At 39.7% G+C, this 16,048-nt stretch overlaps 1 protein-coding gene across 6 annotated transcripts in view; it reads left to right on the forward strand.

Annotated features, from left to right (window-relative positions):
• LCLAT1 (lysocardiolipin acyltransferase 1) overlaps positions 1-15,712 on the forward strand; it is a 365,885-nt gene extending 350,173 nt beyond the window's left edge. For 4 of the 6 annotated variants that reach the window (XM_023732462.1, XM_023732461.1, XM_023732460.1 and 1 more), the window contains exon 4: positions 11,427-15,712. In XM_023732462.1, coding sequence (XP_023588230.1) covers positions 11,427-11,929 — 503 coding nt within the window. In that variant the 3' untranslated portion in view covers positions 11,930-15,712. The remainder of the gene's footprint in view (positions 1-11,426) is intronic. The other 2 variants (XM_023732457.1, XM_023732458.1) reach the window with 1 other exon arrangement.
• The last annotated feature ends 336 nt before the right edge of the window (positions 15,713-16,048 follow it).

Below are 16,048 nucleotides of genomic sequence, written 5' to 3' on the forward strand. Positions count from 1 at the left end.
ACTTGGGTTGTCTCTACCTTTTAACTATTGTGAATAGTGCCACAGTGAACATTGGTGTACAAGTATCCATTTGAGCCCCTGCTTTCAGTTCTTTGGGGTATATACCTAGGAGTGGAATTACTGGGTCAAATGGTAATTCTGGAAACCCTGGTAGTGTAATGGTTAAGAGCTATGGCTGCTAACCAAAAGGTCAGCAGTTCGAATCTACCAGGCGCTCCTTGGAAACCCTATGGAGCAGTTCTACTCTGTCCTATAGGGTCGCTATGAGTCGGAATCGACTTGACAGCAGTGGGTTATGGTAATTCTATCTTTAACTTTTTGAGGAACTGTTAAACTTTTTTCCACAGCGAGTGCACCATTTTACATTCCCGCCAACAATGCATGAGGTGAAACCCTTGTTTCTCCACATCCTTGCTGACGTGTTATTTTCTGTTTTCTGTGATTATAGCCTTCTTTCATCAGTGGTTTAAAGTGGTGTCTCATTGTGGTTTTGATTTGCATTTCCCTAATGACTTGGAGCATCTTTTCATGTGCTTATTGACCATCTCCATCTTCTTCAAGAAATATCTGTTCAAGTTTTTGCCCATTTTTTTAATTGAGTTGTCTTTTTGTTGTTGAGTTGTAGTCTTTACATATTCTGGATACTAAACCCTTATCAGATACATTATGGCTCCCAAATATTTTCTCCCATTTTATAAGTTGTCTCTTAACTTTCTTGATAAAGTCCTTTGCACAAAAGGTTTTAATTTTGATGAAGTCCAGTATATTTTTTCTTTTGTTGCTCATGCTTTTAATGCCATAATATGATCCATTTTTAAAGTTTAAACATACATACACACATCTCCTTTTTTCAAAGTATATTTTTATTTACGTATATCCAGCTCCGTGCGTGTTTTGTGTGTGTATGTGTCCCATCTATCTTGCAAAAAGAAAAAAGGAATGGAAGGATATATGCCAAAATGATACCCAAATGTATGATTACTCATTTCTTCTATAGGCTTACCTATGTTTTTTCATTTATCTGTAGTGGCCTGTATTATTTTTGAAATAAGGAAAAAGGCTTTTAAATTTTAATTCAAAGAAATAAACTATCACCTGAAAAAAGTCAGTCTGTGAAAACGTTAATTTAAAATTACTTCTATAAAAATTATAAATGAGAACCAAACGAAAAACAGCCTCTGCTTTTTTCACATCAACTTGAAGGTTCACATGCAGGAATACCGTGATTTCATCATAAGCTCTGACTGTTCACTTGAGAAAATACTGTTTGTCAGCATTAATTCTTCAGGATGAATGGCATTAATTTATCCTAAAAAAAAATACTCATCTTCTTATGAGCCAAAATAGACTTTGAGATAAAGTATGAATTTCTTAAATGATATGGGAGAAAAGGTTCCCGTAGGGTCCACATATGTATACATCAAAGATTGTGTGCCATTAGACTAACAATAAAAGGTAAATAGACCACTGTAAGGAAATAGAAAGCCTCAAGAATAGGAAATGCCAAAAATACATTTCTGTTTACATTGTAATGATGATTAACTTCTACCAGTTGATGCACCACTGTATCAGTTAGAATATTTTTGACTGCTTATGGCAGAAAATCTGATTCAAACCAGATTGAAAGGTAAGGAAATGTAGTGGCACACGCACAACTAGAAATCTAGCGGTAGAATATGTTTCAAGGTTGGATTTTGACACCCAGCCATTGCAGCAAGGCCCCAGGTGCCCTCCATCTCTCCGTTCTGACCTCTGTGGTATTCGCTTGATTCTACAGGTGGTTTCTTGTGGCTCTCTCTTAGGAGCAAAGGAAACACCCCCTCATATCTTATTGCCCTGAAGTGAGTCATGTACCCATTGGAATTGCCATGATTGGCTTAGATGAATCAGAGCCCACCCCTAGGGTCAATTCTCTAAACACCTCTGCTTCTATACTATGGGAGAAGAGTGGACTGATTGTTAGAGAATAAACCATAGCATGCACTACAACAGACTCGGGATCTCTTCAAAAGAACTATTCAGGATGCTAAGGTGCCATGCTATTATTATTTGTAAGATCTCCTTGTAACAAAATTCAGGAGAGGTCATTGTTTATAACACTTGTTACAAAGCCCAATGTAGTAGCAAAATTATTTTTTACTCTTACTTTTAATGCACTATGTATCAAAAATACTCTGCAGGGAATTTTTGCTTAGGGGTCATTGAGTTTATGTTAATAGTGGTGGAATGATTTAGAAAAGGATAGCAAGAATGGTTGCACAACTTGAAGAATGCAGTCATTGTCACTGAATGGTACATGTAGAAATTGTTGAGCTGGCATATGTTTTATTATATATATTTTCATCACAATAAAAACAAAAACAAAATACTCTGCAAATTTCAGGGTTTTTCACTGAAGAACCTTGGAATTAGCCTTGACTTTACTTGGTTTTGAATTTTAGAGATTATTCATGAAATAAAAGATAAGTACTAAGGAGCCCTGGTGGTGCAGCAGTTAAGCGCCCAGCTGCCAACCAGAAAGTCTGCAGTTTGAACCTACTAACCGCTCCATGGGAGAAAGATGTGGCAGTCTGCTTCCTGCTCCATAAAGATTATAGCCTCGGAAACCCTAGCGGGGAGTTCTACTCTGTCCTACATAGTCACTATGAGTCAGAATTGACTATGGCAGTGGGTTAGATAGGTACTATTTATAAATGAGTACTGGGTTTACTTGTTTTATATTTAGCAGAGTTCTATGAACTGTGATTTAAATTTGAGTTTATTTTTGAACTTGGGCCTCAGCAAGTGCATACTATTATGCAGATCTTGCTGTTCGTGTCATGATCTGTTAATATACCAATGTTGTAAAATTGTGGAAAGGTTGACCTGTTTTCATTTTATCTAGAAATTTTAACTTACTGTGACGATCCAGAGGACCAGTGCCCATCAGAAAAGATTCACCCATTTGTACAAGAAATGAAAAGTTCAACAGGATTGTTTCAGATAGGAATGTGAAAATACGTGTCCGTGAAATTGACTATAACCACTCGAATTCAGGTTGGATAAGCAAGATTGTCCACAAGGATACCATTTTTAGTTTCCCTTTCCAGCTGAAGGTTGGATATTAAGTCGAGGGTGATTCTTTATTAGGAAAAGCTTAGGTACTAACTTTGACTCATTAAAAAAAAGACAGGGCAGGATGATAATGATGCTAGAGCATAGATCATCAGCTTCTAATTCTGAATGCCATTATGGATTTAATATCCATGCTTAGCTTAAAATGTCTAAGGAATGAGCTATTAGGGATGGAGAGAAATGTAAGGCAAGGAGAAATCTAGAGAATGAAGTAGGGTAGAGGGTAGCAGCCTCAACGGAAACTCACTTCAAGTGCTGTAGATAATCATCCCACCTAGAGGAATGGAAAATACAGTTACAATACCATGTGCCAGGAACTTCTCTAAGCACTTTACAGTCCTTATCCATTTGATCTCCACAAAACCCTCTTGGTTGCTGTTAATTGTCTACATTTACGCCGGAGGCTTATGGTGACCATGCTAAGGTCACACAGCTGGTAAGAGGCAGAGCTGCGACTCCAGTGAAAAGCTGTCTGACTCCTTTTGTTCCTTGAGTATTAAAAAGACTTAGCAGAAGGAAAAATGAGTAATGATCCTAGTAGAAAACAGTAGTATTTTCACTAACAAAGTGGTACTGTTTGAGCCTTAATACCAGTTGGTTTTAAATGATCCACACATACCCTTTATTTTAAACCTTTGTGCCTTATTAATTGGTAGTTTTAGTCTAAATATATCCACATCAGCCCATTCAATACCATTCTTCAAAATGCACTGACTAGTGTCAATTGGTCATGCTTATCATCAGCCATGTATTATTGCATATTAGTTCCAAGGTGACAGAGTGAATGAATAAATGATTGCTTGGTTACTAAATGCAACTTTTATCCTCGTGGGTAATTTTTTTTTTTTTAATGTGAAAAAGCACAAAATCAGCAGCCTCAGCATTTTCTTTTAATATAAACTCATCTTAGATGGCAGGCCACTTTAAGACTTTCTAATATATGTAGTTAGGGTTAGGAGCCTTTGTGACACAGTGGTTAAGAGCTTGGCTGCTAGCCAAAAGGTCGGCAGTTCACATCCACCAGCCTCTCCTTGGAAACCCTATGATACGAGGCAATTCTACTCTGTCCAATAGGGTCGCTATGAGTCAGAATCGACTTGAAAGCAATGGTTTAGTTTTTTCGGTTTTCATAATATATGTAGTTAGATTTATAGATTTAGATCTGGCTAAAAGAAAATAGGCTCATGTGTAGTGGCCTTTTTATTTTTTTTAAAACATATTAAAATGCAATCTAAAATAAATTATATTTTTGTATATTCTGCATATATTTGATTATGGAGTGGGGGAGAAAGGGAAATTTCAGTTGTTATAGCTCTGTTAAAGATCACTTTGAGATTAAAAAACATCATTTGGATTTATTCTGCCATTGAACTGCATAATTGGATATGATGCTTTAGCAACCATGGGCAAACCAGGATTTCTTTGCTCTAATGTGCATTTTGAGATGACAAAGGCCTCATTCGGTTCTCCTGAACATACCAGTGTGTAAGGAGCTGGCGCCCTCCCACCCCCACTGAGCTTGCAGACTGTGGCAGGCAGGACACTTCTAATCAGGAGCTCAACCTGATGTGACACTGCATTTGTAAAATCCATTCATACCCTTTAAACTTCTGTCAGTTACTTAAACATGAATAAAGTATTCCAAATTCCCTCATTCTCAGTCTGAGACTAAAAATTTACCCTAGGTTTGCAATACTAGAGGAGCCTTGGTGGTATAGTGGTTAAAGCACTCAGCTGCTAACCAAAAGGTTGGTGGTTCAAACCCACCAGCCGTTCCAGGGGAGAAAGATGTAGCAGTCTGCTTCCGTAAAGATTTACAGCCTTGGAAACCCTGTGGGGCAGTTCTACTCTGTCCTATAGGGTCACTGTGAGTCGGAACCAACTCAACAGCAGTGGGTTTGGTTTGAGGTTTTGTAGTATTAAGCATGTGTTTTTTCTGTTCTTCCAGGGAAAAAAGAAACAGCTGTAGGTCTAAGTGGATGTGATTGTTCTACATTGAGTACTAGCTTTATAAAATAGAAAAGCATGGAAGTTTCCAGTAGACAGTATCAAAACAGAACAGATCCATTTTCTAAGCCCCATATATAGGCAGATTACAAGTGGATAGATAACATCTCCATTTGTACTTTAAGCCATCTAAAAAGCAGTAGTCTAAAGAGATCTAAAAAGCATTGAGATCTTTTTAAAATGGATTTTACTGATGACAGCCATCATAATCTGCATATTTAAAAGTTTATTGTTTTTATAGAGCGAAAGATGTAGAGGCAGTATAAATCCTTTGTAATTGGAGGAACTTCTTTCAATACTTTTTCTTAAAATATATTATTATAGCCCTGTCGGCATTCATTCAGTGGTAGAGTTCTCACCTTCCATATGGAAGACTCAGGTGCCATTTTCTGTTAATGTATCTCATGTGTGGCCAACACCCACTAGTCAGTGGAGATTTGTGTGTTGCTCAGATGCTGAGCTTTCAGACTAAGACAAGGAAGAAAGGCCTGCCAATCTACTTCCATAAATAAACCACTTAACAGCTTTCTTGACAATGAATCTACCTCTCCAGGGGTGAAAGCCATTATCTTTGTCATCTTTCAAACAAACAGCAATTCTATATTTTAAATAATTGGTACATTTTAAAATTCTACTTCTGTGAGTTATTTTTAATTAAAGCATTTAATTCTGTATTCAACAATGAATGTTGAGATGCATATTTCATTGTGTTAGATGCTCGTTTTTTACTTTTTTTTCTGTTTCATGTCAGTGTAGTGGATTACTAATACATTTCAGTTTCTCTCTGCAACATCAGGCATTTTTAAAAATTAAAAGATTAAATGTAGCTCTTTCCTTTTGAAAAACAAACAAACAAAAATAAGCCAGTGGAAATCTTATGGATCACAATGGTCCAGTCTACAACCAAACATGGGGATGGTACAGGACTGGGGAGCATTTTGTTCCATTAACATAGAATTATAATATCAGGGAAATGAGCTCAAGGTATGGGCTATCTTTCTTCTCTCTCAGTTTCCCCTTCCTGCTTTATTGTCTTTTTTAGTTTCTAACATTACAATATTGCTTTTTACTTGTTTGTTATGTAAAGAAGAGATAGTCTTTTAATCATATTGTATCATTCCAAAGCTCTAAATTCCAAACAATGAATTTACAATAAACTTTTAGAATATCGTTTATTTGTAAGGTGACACCATCAACTCCTCCCAAGATTATGTAGTTCTTTCACAAAACCAAGAATTCATAGAACACAGATTGAAAAAATACCATGAAGCAAGTTAGTCTCATTGACTGAGTATAGAAGTTGTAATAGATGGTATCCCATGTTATCAGGAGGGACCAGTCCCTGGAGAACATCATGCTTGATGAAGTGAATGGTCAGAGAAGGAGAGGAAGACCCTCAATGAGTTGGATTGACACAGTGGCTGCAGCAATGGGCTCAAGTGTAACAATGATCGTGAGGAGGGCGCAGGACCAGGCAATGTTTCGTTCTGTTGTACATAGGGTCACTATGAGTCGGAACCGACTCGATGGCACCTAACAACAACAATAGATGGTAACATTTAAGAGCTTACTATGTGCCCAGCACTGTGCAGAGTGCTTTAGCTCACTGAATCCTTGTAACAACCCAGTGCAGAAGGCATTATTATGATCTCCCATATTTTTAGATGAGAAGATAATAGGCCATAGAAATATTGGCCTAATAAGCATTTCTGGCACCTCTTTAGTGTGTGCAGGGCATTGTGCTTGGTACTAAAGTTCTCAAGAGGCAGACGTGGTCCTTGCCTTTAAAGTGTTTATAGTTCTCTGGGAGACAAGGGGTTTGCATGTACTTCAGTAGTGCAGGATAGCAGGTGAGCACCCAAAAGCACATCAGCACATGTGCTTTAAGCATTCGTACAGGGCGAGACCACTCCAGGCCTAGATTCTTGCAGAAAGCTCTTCTTAGAACTCTTGACATTAGCTGGACTTTGAAGGGGTTGAAATAAAATATTACATGGAAAGAGGGAATGTTTTTGACAATTTGGGGAGACAATAGCTTGAATGTTTTGTCTTGAGTTGAAGATTTAAATCAGGAGGTCCCTAATTTGTGTCTTCAGGGTCAGGCAACTAGTTCTGTGAACAGTAGTAGAGAAAGGGTATTCAGATTGAGTTTTCCCCACACTGTGCTGCCATCAGTGGATTTCTAGGAGCTAAAGTTAGAGAGGCAGGTTGGAGCCTAACGTGCTAACAATCTGATTCAATAATAGTAACGATTATGACAACGATGACAGCAGCAGCTAACACTTATTGAGTGTGTACTATGTATCAGATCCTGTTTTAAATGCTTTTGCATGTGTTATCTCATTTAATCCTTAAAACCAACCCTATAAGGTAGTTTATAGATACAGGAACTAAATTAGCCTCAGAGAGGTGAAGTAACTCACTCAGTAAGAGGGAGAGCCAGGATTTAAACCCAGGCAATCTGATTCGAGTGCTCTGCACTGCAGTGAATCTAAAATTTTTCACTTTGGAAGATTCTGTCAATGGTACCATCATTGTCTCGAAACTTGCTATTTATATACTGAGTGTCATAACACACACACACGCACGCACGCACACACACACACACACACACACACACACACACACCCCTATTCTACAGATTGTCCAGTAAGCGGAAAGCAAGGGGCAATTTTGTTTCTTACTCATACTAGTAAGAAACTTCTCCTACATTTTGAAACCGATTTGTAAGACTACGTGAATGGCACAAACAGTTAAGTGTTTGGCTGTTAACTGAAAGGTGGGCGATTCAGGCCCACCCGTAGGCAGCTTGGAAGACCTGGCTATCTACTTCTGAAAAATCAGCCATTGAAAACCCTATGAAGCACATTTCTACTCTGACATACAAGAGGTCACCATGAATTGGAATCAACTCAACGACAGCTGGTTTGGTGTGTGTGTGTTTGTGTGTGTGTGTGTTTAATCGATAAGCATTAAGAACCACTTGTGGGAGAATGGCTGGGACATGAGAGCAGCTTTTAAGATTGAATGTGACAAGTGGTGTAGAATGGCTAAGTAGAAAGATGACAGGAAATACATGAGGAGACGAGATTAGTCAAGGCTGTGAAAAAAGTCATGTTGATGAAGATCATAACCTTGATTGAGGAGAAGGGCTTGGGCAGAAGGTGGCAGCAGGAATATTGACTGCAGCGGAGTTTTGAAGGTAAATGAAATGTGAACTCTCATTTGAGTCACAGAGGACAATTGCCATGACAAGTGACGAAAGGAAAAGATGTTTTCTGCATTGTGAGAGGAAGTGGGAAAGGGGTAGATAGAGTTGATGTAGGCAACTGGAACAAGGATTATGATTGGGGTTGATGAGCATAAATGGATGGGGGTCTGAGGTCTGGTGATAGAGGGTACAATAAAAAATTAAACTAGCTTGTATAGTCAAAAAAAAAAAGTTTTCTCTAGTATGGGGCAGGAAGGTAATGACTAATGACAATAGACAAAAGGTTGCTTCATTTTTAATGCAGATGAGTTAGCAGGGCGACGTATTACCAGTTGAAGAGGTGAATCATGCTCGGTGCATTAGTGAAAGAGTAGGTCTTTCTTGGATGCTTGATCAGACAACCTACCTTCTCGTGTACAAATTCCAGTTACAGCATGCCAGGCAAGTGGCCAACCAGCCTTTTCTCAAAGGGTGAACACATTATCTCTTGACAGCTCTGTTAGAAAGCTTTTCCCTGTAGCTTCTAACCGCTGGACCCATGTCTCTTCTTTGGAGCCTAACAGGTCCGGCCTCGTCTTCTGCTGGGCATTCCGATATAGCTACTAAAGCTTCCTTCCATGAGCCTTTCATGTGCACCTCCTCTGCTCTCTCAAACAATACACAGCATGCCCTTGAATTTGAATCTAAGCCTTGCTGGTGCAGGTATTTTTATTTTTTATAACTTAGCTGTTATTAAGTGCTGATTATTTTACAAGACAGTTATGAAACCAAATCGAAACATTGTCAGTACCCTAAAGTAAATCATAGGGTAATGGGGACTGATGATAAGCCTTTACAGAAGACATAAAGAATCATTAAAAAAGAAGAGTATAACCTAACAGGTTCACTGGAAAGGGTACAACATGGGGCGAGGTGGGAGAGTTGTATCTGATCTTTACTATTATTACTATTGAGATAAAATTTAAATAGAGTGAAATGCACAGATCTTAAATGTACATTTTAATGATTTTGACAAATGTAAACACCATGTAATGCACACCCTAATCAAGATATAGAACATATCTGTCATCTAGGTTTCCTCATTCTCCCTTCCAATCAGTTCCCACCTCCACAGGCAACCTCTCTTCTGATTTCTGTCACCACAGATGAGTTTTGTCTGCATCACATAGTTCTGTGACAAATCAAAGTCCACATCAGAAGTCTGTCACTGAAGACAACATGGTAGGGAAGAAAGCAACATTCAGGCAAGTCATCAACACACTGTGTGCCCTTGGGCAAAATACTTAACTTCTCTGGGCCTTCATATGCAGGTTTGATTAAGTGATCCCCATGGTCCCTTCTAGCTCTGATATCCTCTTACACATCTAATCCACTCAGTCCCCTGAGCAAGAACCACCGGGGCTCCTTCCTCCCTGCTCACTCCTCTTCACCCTTCCATGTCCAGTTGACCACTATGTCACGTGAGTTCTTCCTTATAATTTTTCTGGACATGTCTCTTCCTTTGGCCCCTACCTCCTCTTCATTTCTTGCCTGTAATATTGCAATAACCATCTAATTACTCACCCTAGCTCTGTCTTGGGGACAGTAGCGGTTCAGTGGTAGAATTCTCATCTTCTATGCAGTAGACCTGGGTTCGATTCCTGGCCATTGCACCTAAAGTGCAACCACCACCCATCCATCAGTGGAGGTTTGCAGGTTGATATGATGCCGGACAGGTTTCAGTGAGGCTTTCAGACTAGGATGAAAGGACTGGCAGTCTACTTCTGATAAATGAGCCATTGAAAATCCTATGGATCGCAACAGTCCAGTCTCACTATGCATGAGGTTGCCATGAGTCAGGGGCCAACTCCATGGCCGCTGACAACTCTTAGTCTTGTCTCTGGTCCTCTTCAAACCATTCTTTTCACTTCCTCAGGGTTGTTGTTGTTGTTAGTTGCTGTTGAGTCAGTTCCCACTCATGGCGAACACATGTGTACAGATAGAACTGCTCCAGATTATCAGGCTTGTCTTCCAAGGTGCCTCTGGATGAGTTCAAACCGCGAACCTTTCAGCTTATAGTCGAGTACTTAACTGTTTGCGCCTCCAGGGAGCCCATAAGGGTAATCCTTGCTAAAATGAAACATTCTGGTTATCTCTATGTTTAAAATTCTTAAATGGTTCTCCCCCATCTAAGGTGATTCACCATCTACAGAATAGAGTTCATATTCTGAAATATGACAGTATGAAGGCTTTTACCATATGCCTCCACCCTCCTTTTAGTGACCTGTCCCCACTGTGCTCTGCCTGCAGTGCTCGGCCACTGCCTTGCAGCTCCCTCTCCTCCTTCACCCCCCTTCCCCTCAGGCGGCAGGAGGCACTTCCTTCTTCGTGCCCACATAACCCCTTATGTGTTCCCATATGGTGCTGGTTAGGGTATTATACATGCACGTCTCCCGACTATTTTGTGACCCTCTTGAGGGTTAATTCGTCTTTCTGTCTCCAGCATCTGGTGTATCACTTTGCTGAAAACACTTAACCCCCCAAAGTAATTATTCATGAGGTTGCTAAGGATGGTGGTTTACCAGGTCAGTGTTTATACCTTAAAAAAAAAGAGGAAGGTTTTCATGTGTTTCAGACCACTTTATCAAGTCTGATTCTGAGTTTTTCTTTCTAGTAGGTGCCATGGTAATAAAGGGTTAAAGTGAGGTTTGTCTTTTTTATTTGGAGAGGAGGGAGTATTAATAGGAGGTATCAATAGTGGACCTGTTGGTGTGAAGATGTTAGTCCTGTGCTCTGTACTGGCCTATCGAATGTGACTGAATATGCTTGTCCCGTTAGTTTTAGAATGGCAGGTTACTGTTTCTGCAAATGCAGAGAATTTCTTTCTAAAGGTCTTTGTGGTAATCAGCAAGCAGAAAAAGGAAAAAACTGAACATGACTGGTAAATACTGACCCAAGTGCCCAGGAACACCAGGATTTATAGCCCTTGTTTGTTCATTGTGGTTCACTCTGCTCTGACATTCAGTGTTTTGGGCTCTGTCTTGCAGTGTGAATCAGCATCACCACCTCAAGTGATCATTGCTCCATCTATATTTTTATCTTCTGTAAAACCTAGGTAAGAACCTTGATGCTATCCATGATGTCACTGTGGCGTATCCTCACAACATTCCTCAGACTGAGAAGCACCTCCTCAATGGAAACTTTCCTGAGGAAATCCACTTTCATGTCCGCCGATACCCCATCGACACCCTCCCTACATCCAAGGAGGACCTTCAGCTCTGGTGCCACAAGCGGTGGGAAGAGAAGGAAGAGAGGCTCCGTTCCTTCTATCAAGGGGAGAAGAATTTTTACTTCACTGGGCGGAGCGTAATTCCCCCTTGCAAGTCTGAGCTCAGGGTCCTTGTGGTCAAATTGCTGTCCATACTGTACTGGACCCTGTTCAGCCCTGCAGTGTGCCTGCTCATCTATCAGTACAGTCTAGTTCGGTGGTATTTTATAATCACCATTGTAATCTTCGTGTTGCAGGAGAGACTGTTTGGTGGACTGGAGATCATTGAACTTGCATGTTACCGTTTTTTACACAAGCAACCACATTTAAATTCAAAGAAAAATGAGTGAGATTATATGGTTGACAATGTAAAAAAACCTAGGGGATATTTTGGAAAAGTTCTAAACTTCTGTAAACCGAGTTGCATTTTTGCATGATGATGTCAAATATTTCATACTACCATCATTATTTGTTAAAGATATTTTGCATTTAATTTTGTGAGAAAAAATATTGCTACACAACAGTTTTTTTTTTGTTGTTTTGTTTTTTTTAAATCTCTGAACATAATTTTCGACACTGCTTAGCAGGGAGCTGTCGCTGTGAAGTAACTCGGGCCCAGAGTATTAAGCAATCATCAAGCTTGTAACAGAGAGTACACAGAAGTTCTTCTTACAGGCCCAATCTGATTACCTGCCAAACTCCCTAGATGAGAAGGCAGACCTGGACCTCTTGAGCATGGGCCCAGGTCAAGTGCCGGTACATGACTGCCCAGGTCACCTCACCAAGGTGAGCACTTTCTCCTGGCACCCCTGGCACACGGTGCCTGGGACTCCCTGCTTCTGCACTGCCCTTACCCCTTTCTATGCCAATCAAACCCATTCTACCCTTCTTCCTGAAGACCAGAAAACTGAAATCCCTGTTCTTAAACTAATCAAACATTTTGATAGGAAGCCCTTCATCATTCTTAAAATTTTGGCATTTAGCCTTGTGCGACCTAGGCGTCAGAAGACCACCTGTGCCCTTCTTTCACAAGGAAAATAAGACCTGGACGTGTCTCAGGAAGCAACCATAGGCTCTCCACTTGGAAACCTGAGCTTGAGTTTTAAAGATAGGAATTAATAGGGTTTAGTTCTTCACTCCTACTTAATGTTGCATGCTTAGTGCTGGTTTCCTTACAACTTGTTGGCAGGTGTAGCTTTTTCTGCATTAAAAATGGTATACATGAAGTCACTTTTTTAAAGGAAGGCTTGGAGAACATTGTTATTGCAGTCAGACACTGTCTTTTGAAGTTGCATGTCTTTTGAAGTATTTCTTTAAAACCTATCAAAAAAGGAAGGTTATTATGTCTTCTCCATATGCTGGGTGTCCAGCTTCTGCCCTTGAAACAGTAACAGCAGTGCTGCAGACAGGGCAGTAACGGTTTACTTACTCTGCCCTGGAGCCCCAGCAGGGTTACTCCTAAAACCAAACTGATGGACAGAAATGAATCCTTTTTAATAGTAGCAAGGGGTCTCTCTCTCTCTCTTTTTTAATCCCAAGCTTCCTCTTTCAGTATTAATATTTACACCCGCTTTTGACCAGTTGTTCACCTAAATATTCCTGTCATTTGGAGTCACTGGAAAATCTAGTAAACCAACAGCGTCAGTCTCCTTCTGAGGCAAAAGAAATGTATCCTCGTTTCCACTCTTCTTTTTACTTCAGTCACAGGGATGCTGGTCAGCGCAGCAGAAAATGTGAGGCAATTAAAAGTTCTGTTAGCAAACCTGCCAGCTTTATTGCTGTGTTCAGTCAGCCTCAAAAGCTACTTACTGCTTTGTGTACTCTTGTGGCATCAGTGCCTTCTCTTTAATTACACTTCATTTTTGCTTGACTGTGACTTTTACCCAACAGTTGAATTGCACATTGTGGTGAAAGGTAAACATGTCGTGAGCTGAACTTACAGAGCAGATACTTGTAGAAAGTACTGGTTGGGACAGAACAATGTTGACACATCATTTTTATTGGAAGGATATTAACTAGTGGCCCTACTGAAACTCACCAGCCTATATTTAAATGCCCCTCACAAGCTATTTTTAATCCTGCTCGGAGTTACAAATTAGTTATTATGCACATCTGCTCCAAACCCAGCTATTTAACCTCATGGTTTTTAAGGTTTTTTTGTTTGTTTTTTGCCCTAACCTTTGTTGTTGTTGTTGTTTTTCTGCCTTAGTAAAAGAGGTTTCTAATTTAGGTTTCTCTCAGACTTCCTTTGGTTACATTTGGAAACACGGAAACAGCTTAACAATTAGGATCACATTTGTCCTGAGTAGAAGAGAAAAGCTGCGCCCTCTACCCCAAATGGGTTTACAATGCAGCCAGCCAGTCCAAGCTGCAGTTGATTACTGACCACCTTCCGCAGTCACGTGCCTCCTTGTGCAAAATGTACCCTCTGGAATCTTTAAAGAGGGATTTGATTTTTTTTTTCCCTGCTAATTAGAAACATGAATGTGAGCTTTATTTGACCTACCTGGATTCATAATTATAAAGCACTAAAACTGACCAATAATCAACATTGTACTTGCTTTAAGAATTAGAAATGATAACGTCAAAAAGAAAGTCCCATTTGGGGGGTTTGTTTTGTTTTAGCTTTTTGCAATCAGTCTTCTTTTTAAATCATAACTGTTTGCATTTCTCTACATGTTTATTTGTGTTAAAGCCTTTTTCTTTTATTTAAATAAATAATTTTTAAAAAGAAATACACAGTTAATGATTTGGAACTGAGAGCTATTTTAAATTGATGCCAAAACGTCAAGCATGAATTACTTTAGCTTTTCAATATGATTGCCCCCAGTAATTACCCTTTCTACACCTTCTCTCCCTGTCCCTCCACACCCAGAGCCACTTCGGGTCCAGCTATAGCTGGACACTCAGTCCCTACTTAATGCCCTTTCGGTCCTTCGAAGGCGAACTCGATCGACTTTGAAATTTTTACAGTGCTATAGGTCTAATTGTTAAATCTTTAATTTACCATTCTGTAAAGTTTTAAATAAAGCAATTGTGGTTTATATAGGACATGAACCATTATACTTAAAATATGAACCTACAAGAAAGGGCCCTGGTTAGGTAACAAGTTCTTTAACCAGACATCTTTGATGAAACAAGCCAAAGTAATTTTAAAATTCATTAGAAAAACATGGCAAAGGACTTAAAGTAAATGTTAGAAAGAGCTCATAATTTCAGGCTCCTAATGAAATCCTTTCTTGTTTTTTTATGCTGTTACAATGCAGATTAAGGGGAAATAACATCTTCCATTTGAGTCACTGAAATTAATTATTCCAACAGCACCATTCAGAAATCTTGTATCAGGAGCACTTAGCAAGGCTGAGTTCTGCAGAGAAGGAGAATGTTCCAGCCAGCTTCAAGCCCTGGCCCGACCACTACGCCCTGGTGCCCCTTTGCAGTCAAGACTAAGGGAGGGAGCCTGTTGATGTTCAACTGTTTACATTTCTTTATATAAATAACATGCTTCCAGTGCCTTAGTTACGGTTCCCTTTTCTTGTTCCGAGAATTCTGTAATGCGTTTCTTAGGTAAATTCTCTTTGCTACTCACTGGGAGGAAATGGCTTGTAAGCACTGGTCACTGTCCTGGGTAAGCACCACTTGGTGATAACAGGGAGAAGAGAGCCAGATGCTGAGGTAGTGGTTGCCTTATACTGTTACGCGTGCTGTAGAAAGCAAACGTGTTTTTGTCACATGATGAGCTTCAGATCAGATACGGCCCTAAAGTTGTCTTGTACCTACCTTTCTTTCTTTATTTCATGAGAGAATCTTAGTTTTGGTAATTTTTTAAAAAAAGCATTATGTGCAAAACACCAATTTTAAAAATAACTCACAAAATGGCCTTAGTTTTCAGTGTCCACTGGTATGTTTGTGACTTGTATTATCTGTAATACACATCCCGGAATAAAATGGAGTGAATTAAATAGAGTTCACATGTGTGTTCTGTTTCTGTTTGCAGGAATGAGAACTATAGGTTATGATGCTACTTGGTTTCCCACGTTGTTATAGCCTTACAATATGTAGAATTTAGGGAGTTCTCATCAGGTAGGACCCTTTCTTTCACAAATGTGGGGGGTGGGGAGGATGGCCTAAACAAAAAGGAAAACATACTGCCTCCATAACTAAAAAAATCCAGAGGTCACGGTTGGATTCAGGGCTCCACGAATGTCATCAAAACTTGATTTTCTTCCATTTCTCAGTTCGGCCCTACTGTTAAAGGCAATTTGATCATTCCACAGGTGTGAGGTTCTTAGGGTATTTATCAGCACTGCCAGCTGCTAGAGGTAAATGGGATTCTATGCCCTGTCCCCCTGACCTGCCATTTTACTACGTATTGTTAGCTGTCATCGAGGCAACTCACAGTGACCTTACGTAAAACAGAACTAAACGTTGCCTGATCCTGCGTCATCATCCCAGTCGCTGGTCCACTG

The sequence above is a fragment of the Trichechus manatus genome, unplaced genomic scaffold (genome assembly GCF_000243295.1).
Source record: "Trichechus manatus latirostris isolate Lorelei unplaced genomic scaffold, TriManLat1.0 scaffold00052, whole genome shotgun sequence".
NCBI lineage: Eukaryota > Metazoa > Chordata > Mammalia > Sirenia > Trichechidae > Trichechus > Trichechus manatus.